Below are 20,508 nucleotides of genomic sequence, written 5' to 3' on the forward strand. Positions count from 1 at the left end.
CGTGCACCTTCCGCCGACCACTGGCGACAACATCGATGTACTGTGGAGACCTCACGCCCCACGTGTTGAGCAATTCGGCGGTACGTCCACCCGGCCTCCCGCATGCCCACTATACGCCCTCGCTCAAAGTCCGTCAACTGCACATACGGTTCACGTCCACGCTGTCGCGGCATGCTACCAGTGTTAAAGACTGCGATGGAGCTCCGTATGCCACGGCAAACTGGCTGACACTGACGGCTGCGGTGCACAAATTCTGCGCAGCTAGCGCCATTCGACGGCCAACACCGCGGTTCCTGGTGTGTCCGCTATGCCGTGCGTGTGATCATTGCTTGTACAGCCCTCTCGCAGTGTCCGGAGCAAGTATGGTGGGTCTGACACACCGGTGTCAATGTGTTCTTTTTTCCATTTCCAGGAGTGTATATACAAACAAACGATTAGAATACTATTATGGAATCTGATTTTGAAATAACGATAAACAAGGCTCAAGGTTAGAGAGGGGATGAAGAGGAGATGGACATAGACTGGGGGGAGGAGGTGACAGACAGATGAGAGAGGTAGGAGGAGATGGACATAGAGACGGGGGAGGAAGAGATTAGGACACATGGCCATTTCCCAGACATATTCAGCAATTGCAAAGCACTGCGAAGGTCACTAATGTAACAGGAAGAATACATTGTTAGACTTGTATGTTACTTTTGGGAGTACACAAGGTGTAAAATGCAGTACACGGACCTGTCAATAGAAGCAACAGTGGGTCTAACGTGCTTGAATATGTAGTCGCACTGAGCTTGGATGGTAGATATGGGCCCATCATTTAATGTTGCTGCAACTCAAAGCTAGAGTTCATCAATCGTAGTGACTGGCATTTCTGTCTCTCGCTAACTCATAGCCAAACGTTTCCACTGGGTGAGAGAGTTGGACACCGTTGTGGCCTGGGCAACAGTCCAGCGCCCTCTGTACTGAGACAGGTCATAGGAGGGCGGGGATGTTGCAGTGTCGCGTTCTCTTGTTAGCAGATACTGTCACAGAGACCTCGATGATGGCTCATGGCCACTGTCTTTAACACATCTGAAATGTGAAATCTGCTTTACAAATTACCAGATATATGAACCAGCGGTGATCGTGTTGTGTACCCTATGGCGTTCCATAACTTGTAGGTTTACGTGCATTCTGGCCCACTAAACACTGTTGCCAGATTTATCTCAGATGGTGGACGATAATGTCATGCACTGTTGCCATATGAACCACCTCCGCCCCCACCTTCCATCACCGCCCCCTTTCAGGAAATCGACTGTGCCAGTCTATGACATCACTGCCAGGATAACTAAGATACCACAAGATGAGCACTCAGTTTAGCATCATGTATAACACATCATTTGGCCAGCCGGTTCTAGGCGCTTCAGTCTGCAACCGCGCGACCACTACGGTCGCAGGTTCGGATCCTGCCTCGGGCATGGATGTGTGTGATGTCCTTAGGTTAGTTAGTAAGAAACTTCCTGGCAGATTAAAACTGTGTGCCGGACCGAGACGCGAACTCGGGACCTTTGATTTTCGCGGGCAAGTGCTCTACCGACTGAGCTACCCAAGCACGACTCACGCCCCGTCCTCACAGCTCTAATTCCGCCAGCACCTCGTATCCTACCTTCCAAACTTCACAGAAGCTCTCCTGCGAACCCTGCAGAACTAGCACTCCTGGAAGAAAGGATACTGCGGAGACATGGCTTAGCCACAGCCTGGGGGATGTTTCTAGAATGAATTGTAGGTTTAAGTAGTTCTAAGTTCCAGGGGACTGATAACCTCAGGTGTTAAGTTCCATAGTGCCCAGAGCCATTTGAAGCATTAACACATCATTTGGCGCCTACATACTTCACTTGGCATTCAACACAGACTGGCCTCGCCTCCTGTGCAAAGAGGACATGTGCCCCAGAAATTAGTGATGACTGGGCCATGCCTGTGATGGAGAGTGAAGAAGCAGCTGACATACAGACAACACACCTGGTCTGGTCACACCGGCTGTAGCAGGGTAGCAAGGGTGTCATGTAGAATTAGCCATGGATTAATTGGCCAGTAAATACAATTACATCAGAGTGTTTCAGAATAAACTAACATGTAAGAGTATATTGCTCATTATTTTGTGTGTGCTTTTCGCAGATAGTAGGGAATGTGTCCCTCCAAAATAACTGAGCCTGATCGATCTACCAATTTCCACAGATTCTGGAAGGAAACAAACATGACTTGTGACCCTGCATAGCATATCACTCTTGTCCACTTAAGCCTGCGTGCTCCAAGTTTATTATGCATGAAATAAATTCCTTTACATACACTCACACATCACTAGAACACATTCACATCACATCACTGTATTTACCGTCGTACGTCGTAGGAAAGGGTCAAAGACGCTCGTTTTATTATCATATACACCACATATGCTGCCAGGGCACATGTCTGTAGTGCACCTCGCACTGCCCCAGCCAATGTTGACCAGCTGAATGCCACTGGGCCATGCTCACATTGTGCAGCCCCCTTCGTCATGCTAGAGGGGGGAGGTTTCCCTAGCCACATATCTATTTACACAGTTCGGTTCTTATGGGGAAAAATTCTTCTCACAGGATACAGAGAGGTCTTCCAGTAGCAGCAGATGGCAGAGGAGGATTTGCTGCTTCTAACCGTGGTGTGCGTAGATAGCTGTGGGCCTGCTGCGGTCCCCCATCTGATTTCACATGTTGCCGAATCCAGTTAACAGATGAGCATGGGTTCACACACGCATCATGTAGCAGACTCGTCTGATTAGGAGTACCGTAGGACAACATGCATTTTCACCATAAATTCCAGTGGCCCAGACATTCTATGCAAACACCACCTGATGTGGTCCAATGATCCCTTCAGAGCAGATGCACACCAAGGTCTAACTCTTACGTGAACTAGGTATATATTGTGAGTAATGAGGCAATTGAGCAGGATTGCAATACAAGTAGCACATGATATAAGTTGAGAGTTTGCATCTGGCAGAAGGCATGCTAGGATATCTACTTGGTTGTGACCACTGTGTCTGGGTGGTGCACTATTCAGCACATCTGTGTAGTAAAGTAGGACACCCAGTTTTCTATTCCAGTCCAACACAAATTTTCAACTTGCTCCATTGATGTAAGTCATTGCCCACTACCAGCTAATGTCTTGCTTAATTTGTAAACAGCACAGGGAATGGAAATGCAGGATACATTCGACAAAATGGCTCTGAGCACTACGGAACTTAGCATCTGAGGTCATCAGTCCCCTAGAACTTACAACTACTTAAACCTAACTAACCTAAGGACATCACACACATCCATGCCCGAGGCAGGATTCGAACCTGCGACCGTAGCATCCGCGCGGTTCTGGACTGAAGCACCTAGAACCGCTAGGCCACCGCGGCCGGCTGCATTTGACACTTTTCCAGGTTGTTGTTGTTGTTGTTGTAGTCTTCAGTCCTGAGACTGGTTTGATGCAGCTCTCCATGCTACTCTATCCTGTGCAAGCTGCTTCATCTCCCAGTACGTACTGCAGACTACATCCTTCTGAATCTGCTCCGTGTATTCATCTCTTGGTCTCCCTCTACGATTTTTACCCTCCACGCTGCCCTTCAGTACTAAATTGGTGATTATTTGATGCCTCAGAATATGTCCTACCAACCGATCCCTTCTTCAAGTCAAGTTGTGCCACAAACTCCTCTTCTCCCCAGTTCTATTCAATACCTCCTCATTAGTTATGTGATCTACCCATCTAATCTTCAGCATTCTTCTGTAGCACCACATTTCGAAAGCTTCGATTCTCTTCTTGTCCAAACTATTTATCGATCATATTTCACTTCCATACATGGCTACACTCCATACAAATACTTTCAGAAACGACTTCCTGACACTTAAATCTGTACTCGATGTTAACAAATTTTTCTTCTTAAGAAACGCTTTCCTTGCCATTGCCAGTCTACATTTTATATCCTCTCTACTTCGACCATCATCAGTTATTTTGCTCCCCAAATAGCAAAACTCCTTTAGTACTTTCAGTGTCTCATTTCCTAATCTACTTCCCTCAACATCACCCGACTTAATTCGACTACAATCCATTATCCTCGTTTTGCTTTTGTTGATGTTCATCTTATATCCTCCTTTCAAGACACTGACCATTCCGTTCAACTGCTCTTCCGAGTTCTTTGCTGTCTCTGACAGAATTAGAATGTCATCGGCCAACCTTAAAGTTTTTATTTATTCTCCATGGATTTTAATACCTACTCCGAATTTTTTCCTTTGTTTCCTTTACTGCTTGCTCAATACACAGATTGAATAACATCGGGGAGAGGCTACAACCCTGTCTCACTCCCTTCCCAACCACTGCTTCCCTTTCATGTCCCTCGACTCTTATAACTGCCATCTGTTTTCTGTACAAATTGTAAATAGCGTTTCGCTCCCTGTATTTTACCTCTGCCACCTTCAGAATTTGAAAGAGAGTATTCCAGTCAACATTGTCAAAAGCTTTCTCCAAGTCTACAAATGCTATAAACGGAGGTTTGCCTTTTCTTAATCTAGCTTCTAAGATAAGTCGTAGGGTCAGTATTGCCTCACATTCCAATATTTCTACGGAATTCAAACTGGTCTTCCCCAAGGTTGGCTTCTACCAGCTTTTCCAGGTATCACTGTGAAATAATCATCTTCTGACTGTACGAAAACCATACTGTAAGTGGATAATTATTACAGGTTGTGCTGATATTGTAAGTGAAATGGATGCAACAGTTGCTAATGAAGGACGTTTGTTAAATTCGTCTGTTTCATCTCCACATCATTGATAATAACGTGAGTGATCACAGAAGGATCTTGCTCCACATGCTGCAGAGTTCGTCTTTGTCCAGGTAATCTGTCTCTCACAGAGGCTGAGACACATCAGGAAACGTTGAATGATGTAGGATATGGCGATCGGGATATTGTTGTCGATAATCCCAGTGTGCTGCTCGATTGTTGTGGTTCGCTGTGTGGTAAGTGCCAATCATATCACTGTACCCACTCCAGGTTTATCGCTCCATTAGTAAACAGGTACTATGCTGCATCAAGAGTATGAAACAGCTGTTGCAACTGAAGAGCGAAATATGCCATCTACCACTATGACAGGAACTGTCACAACAACAAATAAGCCATTACAGCTGAAGAACGTTCTACCGCATTAAATAATGCTCACAGCAGATTGTGTCATTGGAGGAAAATATTTGTTTTGGTGTCCTGTGCAACCTTCCAGAGTTTGTCAGTTTAACTAATTTTCACCCTGTATGCTGTGCCAAATAGTAGTACCCAGGGTCGATTTAACTGCAGCTCTGTGAGGAATTGTACATCTGTGCATTTCTTCAACTTAAAGAAGGATGATGTATATATTGTAAGCCTGAACAGTCATGTGTCCTGCTCTAACATGCCAGCTAGTTCTGTGTGGGAGGGCTGTTGCACTGTGGAAAAGGAAAAAACTAAGTATTTGAGAATACACATAAAGCATGTAGTGAATAATGAGCAATGAGAGTAACAGGTACTTAAGTGTCAGTTTATTCTTTTTATTATTCTCACTTGCTGATTTCTGCTGCTGCTAGAGGCACTTCATCATGTTGAACCTCCCACTGCAGTGCACAGAGAACGAAAGATGAATGGCTAGTCAATCCAGACAATGAAGTGGTGGGAGTAAGTGATCATGCCACTACCAACTATCTGATGTCATAATCTGTCATTTTTCTTCCATCATTATTTTTACACTGTCATCTTGTGACACAGTTCGCCATTTTGGCAGTGACATCACAGAATGGTCCAGGCAATATCCCGAAAATGGGGGCAGGCAGTGGAGTTGGGGAGGTGGTGGGGGATATTTGGTAACAGTGCATGATGTGATAGTCTGCCATCTTGCATAATTCTGGCAACAGTTCAGAGTATGCCAGAATGTACTCAGCCCTACTACTCCCATGTTACTGTACCGTGTGCTGGTCCCGTGTGATGACAATGCGATCTGACAATGTTTGTTCTGCTCAGACCCTCCACAAAGGGATACGTCCAACGTGATATTGTGCGGAAAACAGGAACCTGTCTGAAAAGCCGACACGGTGCCACTAGTGTGTCATGTGCTGCCATTTGGCGCACCTCAGTCTGTAGTTGCGTCAAGGGAACAAGGGGAGTGGCAACAATGATCGCCATGTTGACACTTCGCAGTGCTCCAGACGTCATCGCACTGTGCGTGTTGATACTTGTCTTACTGCAAAGACACTCATTTCCTCACTCAAGGAACATGACGTGGCTTTAGAACCCCGAGTGGCAGAGCAAACAATATGTTGGTTAGTTAGTTAGTTACGTGTTCCATTGATCAATAGCACGGAAAACCGTTATGATGTGGAACGTGCCAAATGCAGAAGAAATGCACACAGGAAACAAGGTTTTTTTTTTTACATAATACTGTTATACCTAAATATTTCTATTATCTATCCCATTTCATTAAATGGCACAAAATGAATTAATTTACTCATATTCAAGAATTCATCTATAGTATAGAAGGAGTTGTCAAGAAGGTATTATTTCAATATGTTTTTGAAACTATTACTGCTGTCTGTCAGACATTTTATTTCATCTGGCAATTTATCAAAAAGTTTTATAGCAGCATATTTTACCCCTTTCTGTGCCAAAGATAGTTTAAGTAAAGGATAGTGTAGGTCTTTCTTTTTTCTGGTATTGTAACCATGAATGTCACTGTTGATTTTAAACTGGTCCATGTTGTTGAGAAAAAATTTCATTGCTGAGTAAATGTACTGTGAAGCATTTGTAACAATTCCTAACCTTTTAAACAGATGCCTAAAAGATGTTCGACTATGAACCCCACACATTATTCTAATTACTTTCTTTTGAGCAGTGAATACCTTTTGCCTAAGTGTTGAGTTGCCCCAGAATATTATTCTGTATGAGTTCAGAGAGTGGAAGTATGCAAAGTATGCTAGCTTACTAATTTCTACACCCTCAAAATTTGCAAATATTGTGATTGCAAAAGTTGCTGAACCTAGTCGCTTTAGGAGATCCAAAATATTAATTTTCCAATTAAGATTCTCATCTATTTGTACGCCACAAACTTGGTATGCTCTACCCTGGCTACTGACTTCTTTCGAGGTGTTATGTTTATTGAAGGAATTATACTTTCTGCAGCAGATAATTGGGTGTACTGTGTTTTATCAAAGTTCAGAGCAAGCCCATTCGCAGAAAACCAATTAATAACTTTTCCAAAGACTTTATTTGTATCATTTTCTATCGGACTTTTATTTATTTTATTTTTATTTATTTATTTATTGTTCCGTGGGACCAAATTAAGGAGAAGTCTCCATGGTCATGGAACGAGTCAATACATGAAATTATAACATGATATTAGAAACAGATAAAATGAAATATAAAAAAAAAACATATTCAGGTGACAAGTCGTAAGTTTAAATAAAGAAAATCAACTATGTAACACCGGAATTTGCTTAATTTTTTAGCTCTTCCAGGAGCTCCTCGACAGAATAGAAGGAGTGAGCCATGAGGAAACTCTTCAGTTTAGACTTAAAAGAGTTTGGGCTACTGCTAAGATTTTTGAGTTCTTGTGGTAGCTTATTGAAAATGGATGCAGCAGAATACTGCACTCCTTTCTGCACAAAAGTCAAGGAAGTGCATTCCACATGCAGATTTGATTTCTGCCTAGTATTAACTGAGTGAAAGCTGCTAACTCAGTGTCAGTTCAGCAGCTTGTTTCACATAAGAAGGGAGGTCATTCACATAGTTGTATCAAGAACAGGAGGGGACCCGTGATTGAACCTTGTGGAACACCTAATGTAATTTCACCCCAGTTAGATGAAGTGGCAAACTTTCTTCTACTGGATTAATAATTACGCTTGTATCATCAGAAAACAGTGTCAGTTCAGCATCTTGTTTCACATAAGAAGGGAGGTCATTCACATAGCTGTATCAAGAACAGGAGGGGACCCATGATTGAACCTTGTGGAACAACTAATGTAATTTCACCCCAGTTAGATGAAGTGGCAAACTCCTTTGAATCACTTGAAGCATATAAAGAGACTTTTTGCTTCCCGTTCTGTTAATATGGCTTAAACCACTCAAATGTCTGTCATCAGAGGCAATTAAAGTCCTGCATGACGTTGAATATGGCTTTCCTGCACACATAGATTCCATATTTGCAGGAGAGTCATGGCATACGGACAAAGGTAAACTGCTGTCTCGATAGGCCATGCCACTGCCGCTTTCGAATTGCGACACGTGTCGGTATACTGGAAGGCATTTCCCATACGTAGACGAGGTATAACATAATGTTCTCAAAATCGACCAACATTCAAATCTGATTCTGCATTAGAAACCGACTTTGTAACCTTTCATTATACAGTGAGGTGGCAAAGTCATGGGACAGCGATATGCACGCATACAGGTGGCGGTAGTATCGCGCACACAAATATAAAAAGGCAGTACATCAGTGGTGCTGTCGTTTGTACTCAGGTGAGTTTCCAACGTGGTTGTGGCCACGCGACAGGAAGTAACACACTTTGAATGCGGAATGGTAGTTGGAGCTATATGTATGGAACATTTCACTGTGGAAATCGTTAGGGAATTCAGTATGCCGAGATCCACAGTGTCAAGAGTGTGCCCAGAATACCAAATTTCATGTATTAGAAGTAATACATGAATAGAAGTAATTCCATGGACAATGCAGTGGCTGACGGCCTTCAGAGCAGCGGCTTTTGTCTAGAGTTGTCAGTGCTAACAGACAAGCAACACTGCCTGAAACACCTGCTCGAAGCAATGTGGGACGTAAAACGAACGTATCCATTAGGACAGTGCGGCGAAATATGGCTTGGACAGCAGATGACCGACGCAAGTGCATTTGCCAACAGCACATCGCCTGGAGTACCTCTCCTGGACTGGGGCCATTTCGGTTGGGTGCTAGATGATTGGAAAACGGTGGTCTGGTCGGATGAGACCCGATTTCAGTTGGTGAGAGCTGATGGCAAGTTTCGAGTGTGGCGCAGACCCCACGAAGCCGTGGACAAGATACTGTGCAACATGGTGGTGGCTCCATAATGGTGTGGGCTGCGTTTGCAGGAATGGACTGGGTCTTCTGATGCAGCTGTATAGATCATTGACTGTAAACGGTTATGTTCAGCTATTTGGAGACCATTTGCAGTCATTCGTGGACTTCATGTTCCTAAACAACGATGGAATTTTTATAGACGACAGTACACCATGCCATCAGGGCACAATTGTTGGCAATTGATTTGAAGAACTTTCGGGACTATTTATTTATGTTATTTTATTTACACGTCAAGTTCCGTAGGACCAAATTGAGGAACAAATCTCCAACGTCATGGAACGTGTCAGTACATGAAATTACAACATAAAAGTAATAACAGATAAAAGTAAATGTTCGTGAACCTGAAAAAAGTCAGTCCATAAGTTTAAGTAAACGCTATCAGCAATACAATAAGAATCAGCTTAATTTTTCAAGGAACTCCTCGACAGAATAGAAAGAGTGACCCATGAGGAAACTCTTCAGTTTAGATTTGAAATCGCGTGGATTACTGCTAAGATTTTTGAATTCGAGTGGCAGCTTATTGAAAATGGATGCAGCAGTGTCCTGCACACCTTTTTGCACAAGAGTTAAGGAAGTCCGATCCAAATGCAGGTTTGATTTCTGCCAAGTATTAACCGAGTGAAAGCTGCTTATTCTTGGGAATAAACTAAAATTGGTAGCAAGAAACGACAATAAGGAATATACATATTGAGAGGCCAATGTCAAAATACCCAGATTCTTGAACAGAGGTCGACAAGCGGTTCGTGAGCTCACACCACTTATTGTCCGAACCGCCCGTTTCTGAGCCAAAAATATCCTTGTAGAATAGGAAGAGTTATCCCAAAATATAATACCATACGACATAAGTGAATGAAAATAAGCAAAGTAGACTAATATTCATGTCGAAGTAGCACTCACTTTTGATACCGTTCGAATAGTAAAAATGGCGGTATTAAGTCTCTGAACAAGATCCTGAACGTGGGCCTTCCACGACAGCTTACTATCTATCTGAACACCTAGAAATTTGAACTGTTCAGTTTCACTAATCTAATGCCCGTTCTGTCAAATTAAAAAGTCAGGTTTTGTTGAATTGTGTGATAGAAACTGTAAAAACTAAGTCTTACTGTAATTTAACGTTAGTTTATTTTCTACAACCCATGAACTGAGATCATGTACTGCACTATTTGAAACCGAGTCAGTGTTACACACAACATCCTTTACTACCAAGCTAGTGTCATCAGAAAAAAGAAATATTTTAGAGTTACCCGTAATACCGTAATTTATATAAATAAGGAACAGGAGCGGCCCCAACAGTGATCCCTGGGGCACCCCCCCCACTTGACAGTACCCCACTTGGACCCACACGACAGCCGTTATCAACATTGTGAATAATGACCTTTTGGTGCCTGTTGCTGAAGTAAGAAGTGAACCAATTGTGAGCTATCCCCATATTCCATAATGGTTCAACTTCTGGAGCAATATTTTGTGATCAATACAATAAAATGCCTTAGTTAACTCAAAAAATACGCCAAGCGTTCGAAACTTTTTGTTTAGCCCATCCAGTACCTCACAGAGACAAGAGAATATGACATTTTCAGTTGTTAAACGACTTCTAAAGCCGAACTGGCGATCATATAAAATGATCAATTATCATTATATACACAGCCTTTTGAATAACTTCAGCAAACACTGATGCCACAGAAACAGGTCTAAAATTATTCAAACAAATTTCGGGTTTGCAGCCGGTCGCCGTTCGATACTTTGCACCATATTTCAACTGGGCACCTGCCTGTCATCTTCAGGTGAGCCGTCGCAGACTTCCATGCACTGTCCAGCTGGTAGCCGCTGTCACGGTTTAACAGATTTTCCGCCAGATGGAATCCCATCATCTCCACGATTTGCTCAAATTGAAGACGACAGAGTGCGTCGACGGCCGCGGCAAACAGCAACGCAGAGGGCGACTGAGTTCTGCTATTCCACTAGCGAGGGCGCTGCCGGCGGGCAGTGTGGTTCATCTATCAAGTTTTCGACGCATGCGCAGAATAGTTACTGTGGTGTCACCGCCAGACACCACACTTGCTAGGTGGTAGCCTTTAAATCGGCCGCGATCCGCTAGTATACGTCGGACCCGCGTGTCGCCACTATCAGTGATTGCAGACCGAGCGCCGCCACACGGCAGGTCTAGAGAGACTTCCTAGCACTCGCCCCAGTTGTACAGCCGACTTTGCTAGCGATGGTTCACTGACAAATTGCGCTCTCATTTGCCGAGACGATAGTTAGCATAGCCTTCAGCTACGTCATTTGCTACGACCTAGCAAGGCGCCATTATCCTTTGCTATTTATAGTGTGATGCATGTACCGTCAGACCGATGTTCACCAATTATGGATTAAAGTTAAGTATTCCAGAAGCTACGTACTTTTCTTGATAGTATAATTACTTTACCTGTTCCATACCTCACGCCAGCCTGCGTGAGCTTAAACGCGTGCTTTTCGGCTTCACCTCATAGTGGCTTAGCTGTCTTGCCAAGTCACAACAGTTACAGTACGCTATATATTGCGGAATGGAGGACGTTTTCGCACTTGCCTCTTTCCTTCCCACATCCCTCCCTCCCTGGCCCTCCTCAGCGCGCCCCCCGCTCATCTCCCCCATCTCTTCCCCTCCCTCCCTCCCTTCTTCAGGTCTCCATCATCTCCTCGCGCCTGGCGGATCCTCTGTTTTGATCATCGTCAGTGTGCCACGTCAGTGTTGTGTTTAGTGCTGTTCCTCCTGTGCATCAAGAGGTGTGATTTTAATTGTGTACTGCCTTGAGGTTCGCCGTCAGTGTTACGTTGTGTGCTATGCCATCCGTCAACACCTTTCTGCTCCAGTCATACTGTGCCTTGTGTTCTTTTAATCGTCGCAGTGTGTGGCCTTTTGTGTGTGCTACTTTTAAACAGTTTTTTATCTCCATTTTACAGTCACCCCGTTTTTTGTCTATTGCCTTCCATGATGTTCCCCCTTTTTTATATCTATGTTCACCTTATTCTCTCCTTTGCTGTTTTTAAATGTCTTCTATTGTTTTGTTCTCTGTCTTTCGGCTGAAGAGCAGCGCATATGCTGCTGCCAGCCCGCCCCGATGGGGAATTGAAATACAATAAAGAAAAAAAAAAACGTTTTCGCCAGTCTCCGACTGCTCACCTGAAGGTGACTGGCAGGTGCCCAGTTGAAACATCGTGCGAAGTATTGAACGACGACCGGCTGCAAACCCGAAATTTGTTTGAACAGTCAATTCGCCGGGAAAATTTTAAAATTCACTTCAGGTATAAAATTGTCTACATTATCCCTTTCTCCCTTTTTATAAAGCGGCTTTACTACTAAGTACTTTAATCGTTCAGGAAACTGACCGTTCCTAAAGTAAAAATAACAAATATGGCTAAATACAGGGCTAACATGTGCAGGACAGTACTTTAATAATCTGCTAGACACTCCATCATAATCATGGCAGTCGAGCAAATGATTTGGCCACCCATATCACCTAACGTGAATCCCATGGAACATTTATGGGATATAATCGAGGGGTCAGCTCGTGCACAAATTCTGCACCGGCAACAGTTTCACAATTACGGACGGCTGTAGGTGCAGCACGGTTCATTATATCTGCAGGAGACTTCGGACGACTTGTTGAGTCCATACTTCTGCCTAGAGAGAGGAGGTCCGGCGCTGTGCTGGGGGCTACCCCGCGCCTTCTGTACTCACGCGTCTATCTTGGCCTGGAGCGCGGCCTGCTGCTCGGCGCGGCGGCCCGCCGTCTTCATGACGTACAGCTTGCGGGCGACGGCGCGCTCGCAGTCCCGGCTGGCCAGCGCCTCCGCCTGCCGCAGCACGCTGCGCCCCTGGTCCTGCGAGTCCTGCACAGCGCGACACGCCTCACACTCTCACCTCCCTCCTCGCGCGTTCTTTTGTCACTTGTTTTCCTGGACACAAAATTCAAACGTGGTTACACGTACAGGAGACCCCGTTAAAGGTACGCTCCCACAAATTATCTGAACGCTTCGATTTGAGGTTGTAACTGCTCCTTCTAAGACACCTAGCTCCGAGATGGATTAAATTTGTGTGTTCCCACAGGAAGTCATAAAGTCTTAATTATCACCTTGAACAACTAACGTCACGTAATTAATCTTTTGTTTGCCTGCAGGTAATCCCTGAAGTCGTGGTAGAAAGGGTACAGATACCGATCCTCTACATCTACACCTGCATTTACAAGGATATTCTGCAAATCACATTTACGTGCCTGGCAGAGGATACATCGAGCCACCTTCACAATAATTCTCTATTATTCCAATCTCGTATATCGCGCGGGAGAAACGAATCCTGTATCTTTCCGTGCGAGCGCTGACTTCCCTTACTTTATTACACTACTGGCCATTAAAATAGCTTCACCAAGAAGAAATACAGATCATAAACGGGTATTCATTGGACAAATATATTGTACTAGAACTGACATGTCATTACATTTTCACGCAATTTGGGTGCAAAAATTCTGAGAAATCAGTACCCAGAACAACCACCTCTGGCCGTAATAACGGCCTTGATACGCCGGGGCATTGAGTCAGACAGAGCTTGGATGGCGTGTACAGGTACAGTTGCCCATGCAGCTTCAACTCGATGCCACAGTTCATCAACAGTAGTGACTGCAGTATTGTGACGAGCCAGTTGCTCGGCCACCATTAACCGGACGTTTTCAGTTGGTGAGAGATCTGGAGAATGTGCCGGCCAGGGCAGCAGCCAAACATTTTCTGTATCCAGAAAGGCCCGTACAGGACCTGCAATATGCGGGCGTGCATTGTCCTGCTGAAATGTAGGGTTTCGGAGGGATCGAATGAAGAGTAGAGCCACGGGTCGTAACACATCTGAAATGTAACGTGCACTGTTAAAAGTGCCGTCAGTGCGAACAAGAGGTGACCGAGACGTGTAACCAGTGGCACCCCATACCGTCACACCGGGTGATACGCCAGTATGGCGATGACGAATACACGCCTCCAACGTGCGTTCACCGCGATGTTGCCAAACGCGGATGCGACCATCATGATGCTGTAAACAGAACCTGGATTCATCCGAAAAAATGACGTTTTGCCATTTGTGCACCCAGGTTCGTCGTCGAGTACACCATCGCAGGCGCTCCTGATGTGATGCAGCGTGAAGGGTAACCGCAGCCATGGTCTCCGAGCTGATAGTCCGTGCTGCCGCAAACGTCGTCGAACTGTTCGTGCAGATGGTTGTTGTCTTGCAAACGTCTCCATCTGTTGACTCAGGGATCAAGACGTGGCTGCACGATCTGTTACAGCCATGCGGATAAGATGCCTGTCATCTCGACTGCTAGTGATACGAGGCCGTTGGGATCCAGCACGACGTTCCGTATTACCCTCCTGGACTCACCGATTCCATATTCTGCTAACAGGCATTGGATCTCGACCAACGCGAACAGCAACGTCGCGATACGATAAACCGCAATCGTAATAGGCTACAATCCGACCTTTATCAAAGTCGGAAACGTGATGGTACGCATTTCTCCTCCTTACACGAGGAATAACAACAATGTTTCACCGTGCAACGCAGGTCAACTGCTGTTTGTGTATGAGAAATCGGTTGGAAACCTTCCTCGTGTCAGCACTTTGTAGGTGTCCCCACCGGCGCCAACCTTGTGTGAATGCTCTGAAAAGTTAATCATTTGCACATCACATCATCTTCTTCCTGTCGGTTAAATTTCGCGTCTGTAGCACGTCATCTCCGTGGTGTAGCAATTTTAATGGCCAGTAGTATATGATGATCGCTTATCCCTATGTAGGTCGGTAACAACGAAACATTTTCGCATTCTGAGGAGAAAGTTGGTGGTTTAAATTTCTTAAGAAGACTCCACCACAACCAAAAACGCCTTTGTTTTAATGGTGTCCACCCAAATCCTGTACTATGTCCGTCACACTCGCTCCCCTATTCCGCGACAATGCAAAACGTGTTGCACTTCTTTGGACTTTCCCGATGTACTCTGTTAATTCTATCTTGTAAGGGTCCCAGACTGCACAGCAGTACTCCAAAAGAGGATGAACAAGCAATAGTGTAACTAGTCTCTTTAGTAGATCTGTTATATTTTAAAGTGTTCTGACAATTAAGTACAGTCTTTGGGTCGCCTTCCCCACAAATTTTCTGTGTGCTCTTTCCAATTTACACTGTTCGTACTTGTAATTCCTAGGCATTACATTGAATTTACGGGCTTTAGATTAGACTGATTTATCGCGTAATCGAAGTTTAACGGATTCCTTTTAGCGCTCATCTGGATGTCTCACGCTTTTCATTATTTAGGGTCAATTTCAAATTTTCGCACGATTCAGATATCTTTTCTAAATCGTTTTGCAGTTTGTTTTGATCTTCTCATAAGTTTGCTAGACGATAGATGACAGCATCATCTGCAAACAACCCAAGATTTCTCCTAAATCGTCTATATAGATAAGGATCACGGTACATACTGAAATTCCCGCTCCACAGTATCACAGCACGCTGCAAGAGGCACAGAGCTCTGATAAAGTGGAGTATCATGTAGTGAACCGTTTCCGGCACTGGCGATTTCGTTCAAATAAGTCAAATGGGGAACACCACTTGACGAATCTGCTCATACCTTTCAGAATGTTCCAGCACGTACCATTTTTGAGTTTTTAAAGGTTTTTTTATTTTTCGTATTCAGTATTTTGCTTTTTGTTGTTCTGTTGTGATGTTTAATTGTTTGTTTTTGATTTGCAGAAGAGATTAGAAGATCTATAAATCGTCAGTAAATGGTTGGTGTGAAGGAGATCCTCAGTGAGTGTTTCCTGTGAAAGTTTATGCAAAGTTTTTGTGTCTAAAACTTACACTAAGAAAAGTGGCAACTAGTAAATCTCGTTGCTGTCTAAAGCACCCGAACAAATTTTGTTGTGTGTGTGGGAAATTCACTCCAAAAGCCCAAAGAAAACCAATCACTGATTTGGTTAAGAAGGCATATAAATTGTATTTTGATTGTCCTGTTGGTGATCAAGACAAAAATTTTGCACCTCATATTGCCTGCATAACCTGTACTACAACCTTAACCGAGTAACTGAAAGGAAAGCGCCGAGCCATGCCATTCGCTGTACCGATGGTGTGGTGTGAGCCTAAAGACCATTATTCAGACTGTTACTTCTGTCTTACAAATATTTAGGGACATACAAGCAAAACTAGACATAAAATAAAGTATCCAAATGTATCTTCAGTGCATTTGCCTGTGCCCCATGATGAAGGTTTGCCTGTTCCTGTCTGTAACTTGAAAGCCACGGAACCCGACACCATGTCAAGTGAATCAGAAAGTATTGAACATATAGAAGAGTACTGCCCTCAATATGAAGACACTTCGCCTCAGCTCTTTAATCAATGATTTGGTTAGCGATCTAAAAATTTCGAAACAGCAAACTGAACTCTTGGGTTGAGACTAAAACAACGGAACCTTCTAGCTCCAGGAACAAACATTTCCTATTTCAGATCAAGAGGTGCTTCCTTCGCTCAGTATTTCGATAAGCAGAATCCAGTGTGTGTACGTAGAGATTTTAATGGTCTGATGATACAGCTAGGTGTACAATATAATCCACAGGAGAGGCGACTATTTATTGACTACGGTAAAACCAGCTTGAAAGCAGTAGTACTGCATAACGGCAATGCATTTCCATCGGTACCTTCGGCTTACGCAGTAGACATGAAAGAAACTTATGAAACCATGGCTCTGCTGCTAGAGGCAACCAAATATAAGGATCATGAATGGCAGCTTTGCTGTGATTTAAAAGTTGTTGCACTCCTTACAGGTTTACAGGCTGGATTCACGAAATGCTGCTGCTTTTTGTGCCTTTGGGACGGCCGTGACACCAAGAACCACTATACAGTCAAGGAATGGCCTAGAAGGAAGTCACATGTCCCTGGAAACGTAAATGTGAACAATACCCCATAGCTTGCGACCGAGAAAATCATTTTGCGTCCCCTTCACATCAAGTTGGGCCTTATCAAGAACTTTGTAAAAGCTCTTGGTAAAGAAGGTGAGGCTTTCAATCACCTAAAAGAAAAATTTCCCAAATTAATTGAGGCAAAGCTGAAAGGGGGTATATTTGTTGGACCACAAATAAGAAAATTGCTGGAAGATCCGACCTTTGATACTAAACTCACAGATATCCAATTAGCTGCTTGGTCCTCTTTTAAAGCATTTGTGAAGGGCTTTTTGGGTAACAGAAAAGACAAAAACAATGTTATCATTGAGAATGATCTGTTGGACAACTATAAGAGCATGGGGTATAGAATGTCGCTTAAAATTCGCTTTTTACATTCTCACCTTGATCTCTTCCCGGAAAATTTGGGAGGCCGTTAGAACCTTCGATGATGGGTGACTACTCCTGGGGTCTTGTTAGGGAGAGCAATGAAACGGCAAACAAAAGAAGAGCTCCGTCATCGCATTTTTCAAAAACCAAAGACGATTAAAGGTGAAAATATCACTGGCCTCATGCCCATGTATACATACAAAATAGTATTGATTTCAACGCCCTGAATGTGTATTTTTGTTTGATTTAATAGTGTCAATTTTCGCTGTTACCATTTTTCATTCTGGTGTGTATCTAGGAAATGTGACGTGATAGAGAAAAACCGATTTTACCAGTGTCTTCAGCACCCCAAAATTAGGTAAATCCACCCATTTACAAACCAGATGCAGAAAAAAGTTTAAATTTGTTAACTATTGATATTAGGATATTTTGGAAGGGAATTAATTGTAGCACACTTTCTAAGAATAGATTAGGCATGCGTCATAGGCTCACGGTCAGAACTTTAGTTATCGATACATGTGCCTTGGGCGTAAGTTCACCCTCCAAAACTGGCAACTTATGAATGTCCAATGCCTAATTTCACATCCAGTCACGCTATAGCAAGTAATAATCAAACACAAATCCATAAGAAGCGCGGAGAGGCGGCTTACATTGTATACGTTTCTGGGACACAGTAACATAGCACATTGCACGAGGCACAGATTATGTAGTGAGTCGTTTTCGGCACCAGCGATTTCGTTGAAATAAGTAAAATGTTTCAGACTCTTTAGTGTTCGGTAATCTTTTAATCTTCAATGGCTAATTTTTTTTAGTTTTATTTCTTCCTCTTCTTTTACGTATGAGAAGCTAGAGACCACGGTTATTTCATCTGTTTGTCCTTTCTTTTCTTCCACATTTCCTTAATCCTTTCTCCATATTTCTTTCTTCTTTCTTCTACACTCCTGGAAATGGAAAAAAGAACACATTGACACCGGTGTGTCAGACCCACCATACTTGCTCCGGACACTGCGAGAGGGCTGTACAAGCAATGATCACACGCACGGCACAGCGGACACACCAGGAACCGCGGTGTTGGCCGTCGAATGGCGCTAGCTGCGCAGCATTTATGCACCGCCGCCGTCAGTGTCAGCCAGTTTGCCGTGGCATACAGAGCTCCATCGCAGTCTTTAACACTGGTAGCATGCCGCGACAGCGTGGACGTGAACCGTGTGTGCAGTTGACGGACTTTGAGCGAGGGTGTATAGTGGGCATGCGGGAGGCCGGGTGGACGTACCGCCGAATTGCTCAACACGTGGGGCGTGAGGTCTCCACAGTACATCGATGTTGTCGCCAGTGGTCGGCGGAAGGTGCACGTGCCCGTCGACCTGGGACCGGACCGCAGCGACGCACGGATGCGCGCCAAGACCGTAGGATCCTACGCAGTGCCGTAGGGGACCGCACCGCCACTTCCCAGCAAATTAGGGACACTGTTGCTCCTGGGGTATCGGCGAGGACCATTCGCAACCGTCTCCATGAAGCTGGGCTACGGTCCCGCACACCGTTAGGCCGTCTTCCGCTCACGCCCCAACATCGTGCAGCCCGCCTCCAGAGGTGTCGCGACAGGCGTGAATGGAGGGACGAATGGAGACGTGTCGTCTTCAGCGATGAGAGTCGCTTCTGCCTTGGTGCCAATGATGGTCGTATGCGTGTTTGGCGCCGTGCAGGTGAGCGCCACAATCAGGACTGCATACGACCGAGGCACAGAGGGCCAACACCCGGCATCATGGTGTGGGGAGCGATCTCCTACACCGGCTGTACACCACTGGTGATCGTCGAGGGGACACTGAATAGTGCACGGTACATCCAAACCGTCATCGAACCCATCGTTCTACCATTCCTAGACCGGCAAGGGAACTTGCTGTTCCAACAGGACAATGCACGTCCGCATGTATCTCGTGCCACCCAACGTGCTCTAGAAGGTGTAAGTCAACTACCCTGGCCAGCAAGATCTCCGGATCTGTCCCCCATTGAGCATGTTTGGGACTGGATGAAGCGTCGTCTCACGCGGTCTGCACGTCCAGCACGAACGCTGGTCCAACTGAGGCGCCAGGTGGAAATGGCATGGCAAGCCGTTCCACAGGACTACATCCAGCATCTCTACGATCGTCTCCATGGGAGAATAGCAGCCTGCATTGCTGCGAAAGGTGGATATACACTGTACTAGTGCCGAAATTGTGCATGCTCTGTTGCCTGTGTCTATGTGCCTGTGGTTCTGTCAGTGTGATCATGTGATGTATCGGACCCCAGGAATGTGTCAATAAAGTTTCCCCTTCCTGGGACAATGAATTCACGGTGTTCTTATTTCAATTTCCAGGAGTGTATGTAAATGGCTCCAGTCTTCTTACTCGGTTTTTCACGGAAACCTCTGGAGCACTCCGATTTATTTCTGAGTGGCAGTTGTTCCTCAATATCTAGTGGAGTAATTTCGTCCATGTCCCTTCCGACTTTCTTGCATCATTTCTTATTCATTTTCAACTTACCGAACTAAGTCAATAGTCTTTTTGTCAGTCTGTTGTTATCTTTCATTTTAATGTGACCATAAAAAGTTATTCTTCCTTTGCTAATCATGTCTTATTTTTTCAATACGTATGTGAATTACACTATTATCAGGTCTTCTGTATTTTGATTGCGTCTTAACTGGTCCCATAACTGTCCTTAATATTTTTCTTCCTGTTATTTCCAGTACTTCCATTACCGCCTATTTCTTCAGTGTTAAACATAGTATGCTGTTTTCATCTTAATAACTCTTACTTCAATGACTTCTTCCTCCTAAATGTCTTGTCCAGTTACTTCTCCTAGTTACGTGGACTTGATAGTTCTCTCAGTTTTTCCGTATTTGGTTTTCATTGCGTTTAGATCTCTCTTAATGTTTCTCACAAATTAGGTTTTCTCAAAGGAGATCTATAAACATGCTTATCCAGCTTGTTCTTTAAGCAATTCTACTTGTCTAGTGGCTATTTTCACTGAGTCTGAAAAAGCTAGCTGTGGTTATATGCAATATAAACCAGTTAAACAGACTACTTATATGTTGTC

The 20,508-nt window shown here is 44.3% G+C and overlaps 1 protein-coding gene across 1 annotated transcript in view; it reads right to left on the minus strand.

The window, feature by feature from the left end:
* The window catches only part of LOC124613806 (fibrous sheath-interacting protein 2), a 188,857-nt gene that overhangs the window by 141,937 nt on the left and 26,412 nt on the right, over positions 1 to 20,508 (minus strand). The window contains exon 3 of the mRNA XM_047142528.1: positions 12,830 to 12,981. Within this exon, the coding sequence (XP_046998484.1) occupies positions 12,830 to 12,981 (152 nt within the window). The remainder of the gene's footprint in view (positions 1 to 12,829; positions 12,982 to 20,508) is intronic.

The sequence above is a fragment of the Schistocerca americana genome, chromosome 4 (genome assembly GCF_021461395.2).
Source record: "Schistocerca americana isolate TAMUIC-IGC-003095 chromosome 4, iqSchAmer2.1, whole genome shotgun sequence".
NCBI classification, from domain to species: Eukaryota; Metazoa; Arthropoda; class Insecta; order Orthoptera; family Acrididae; genus Schistocerca; species Schistocerca americana.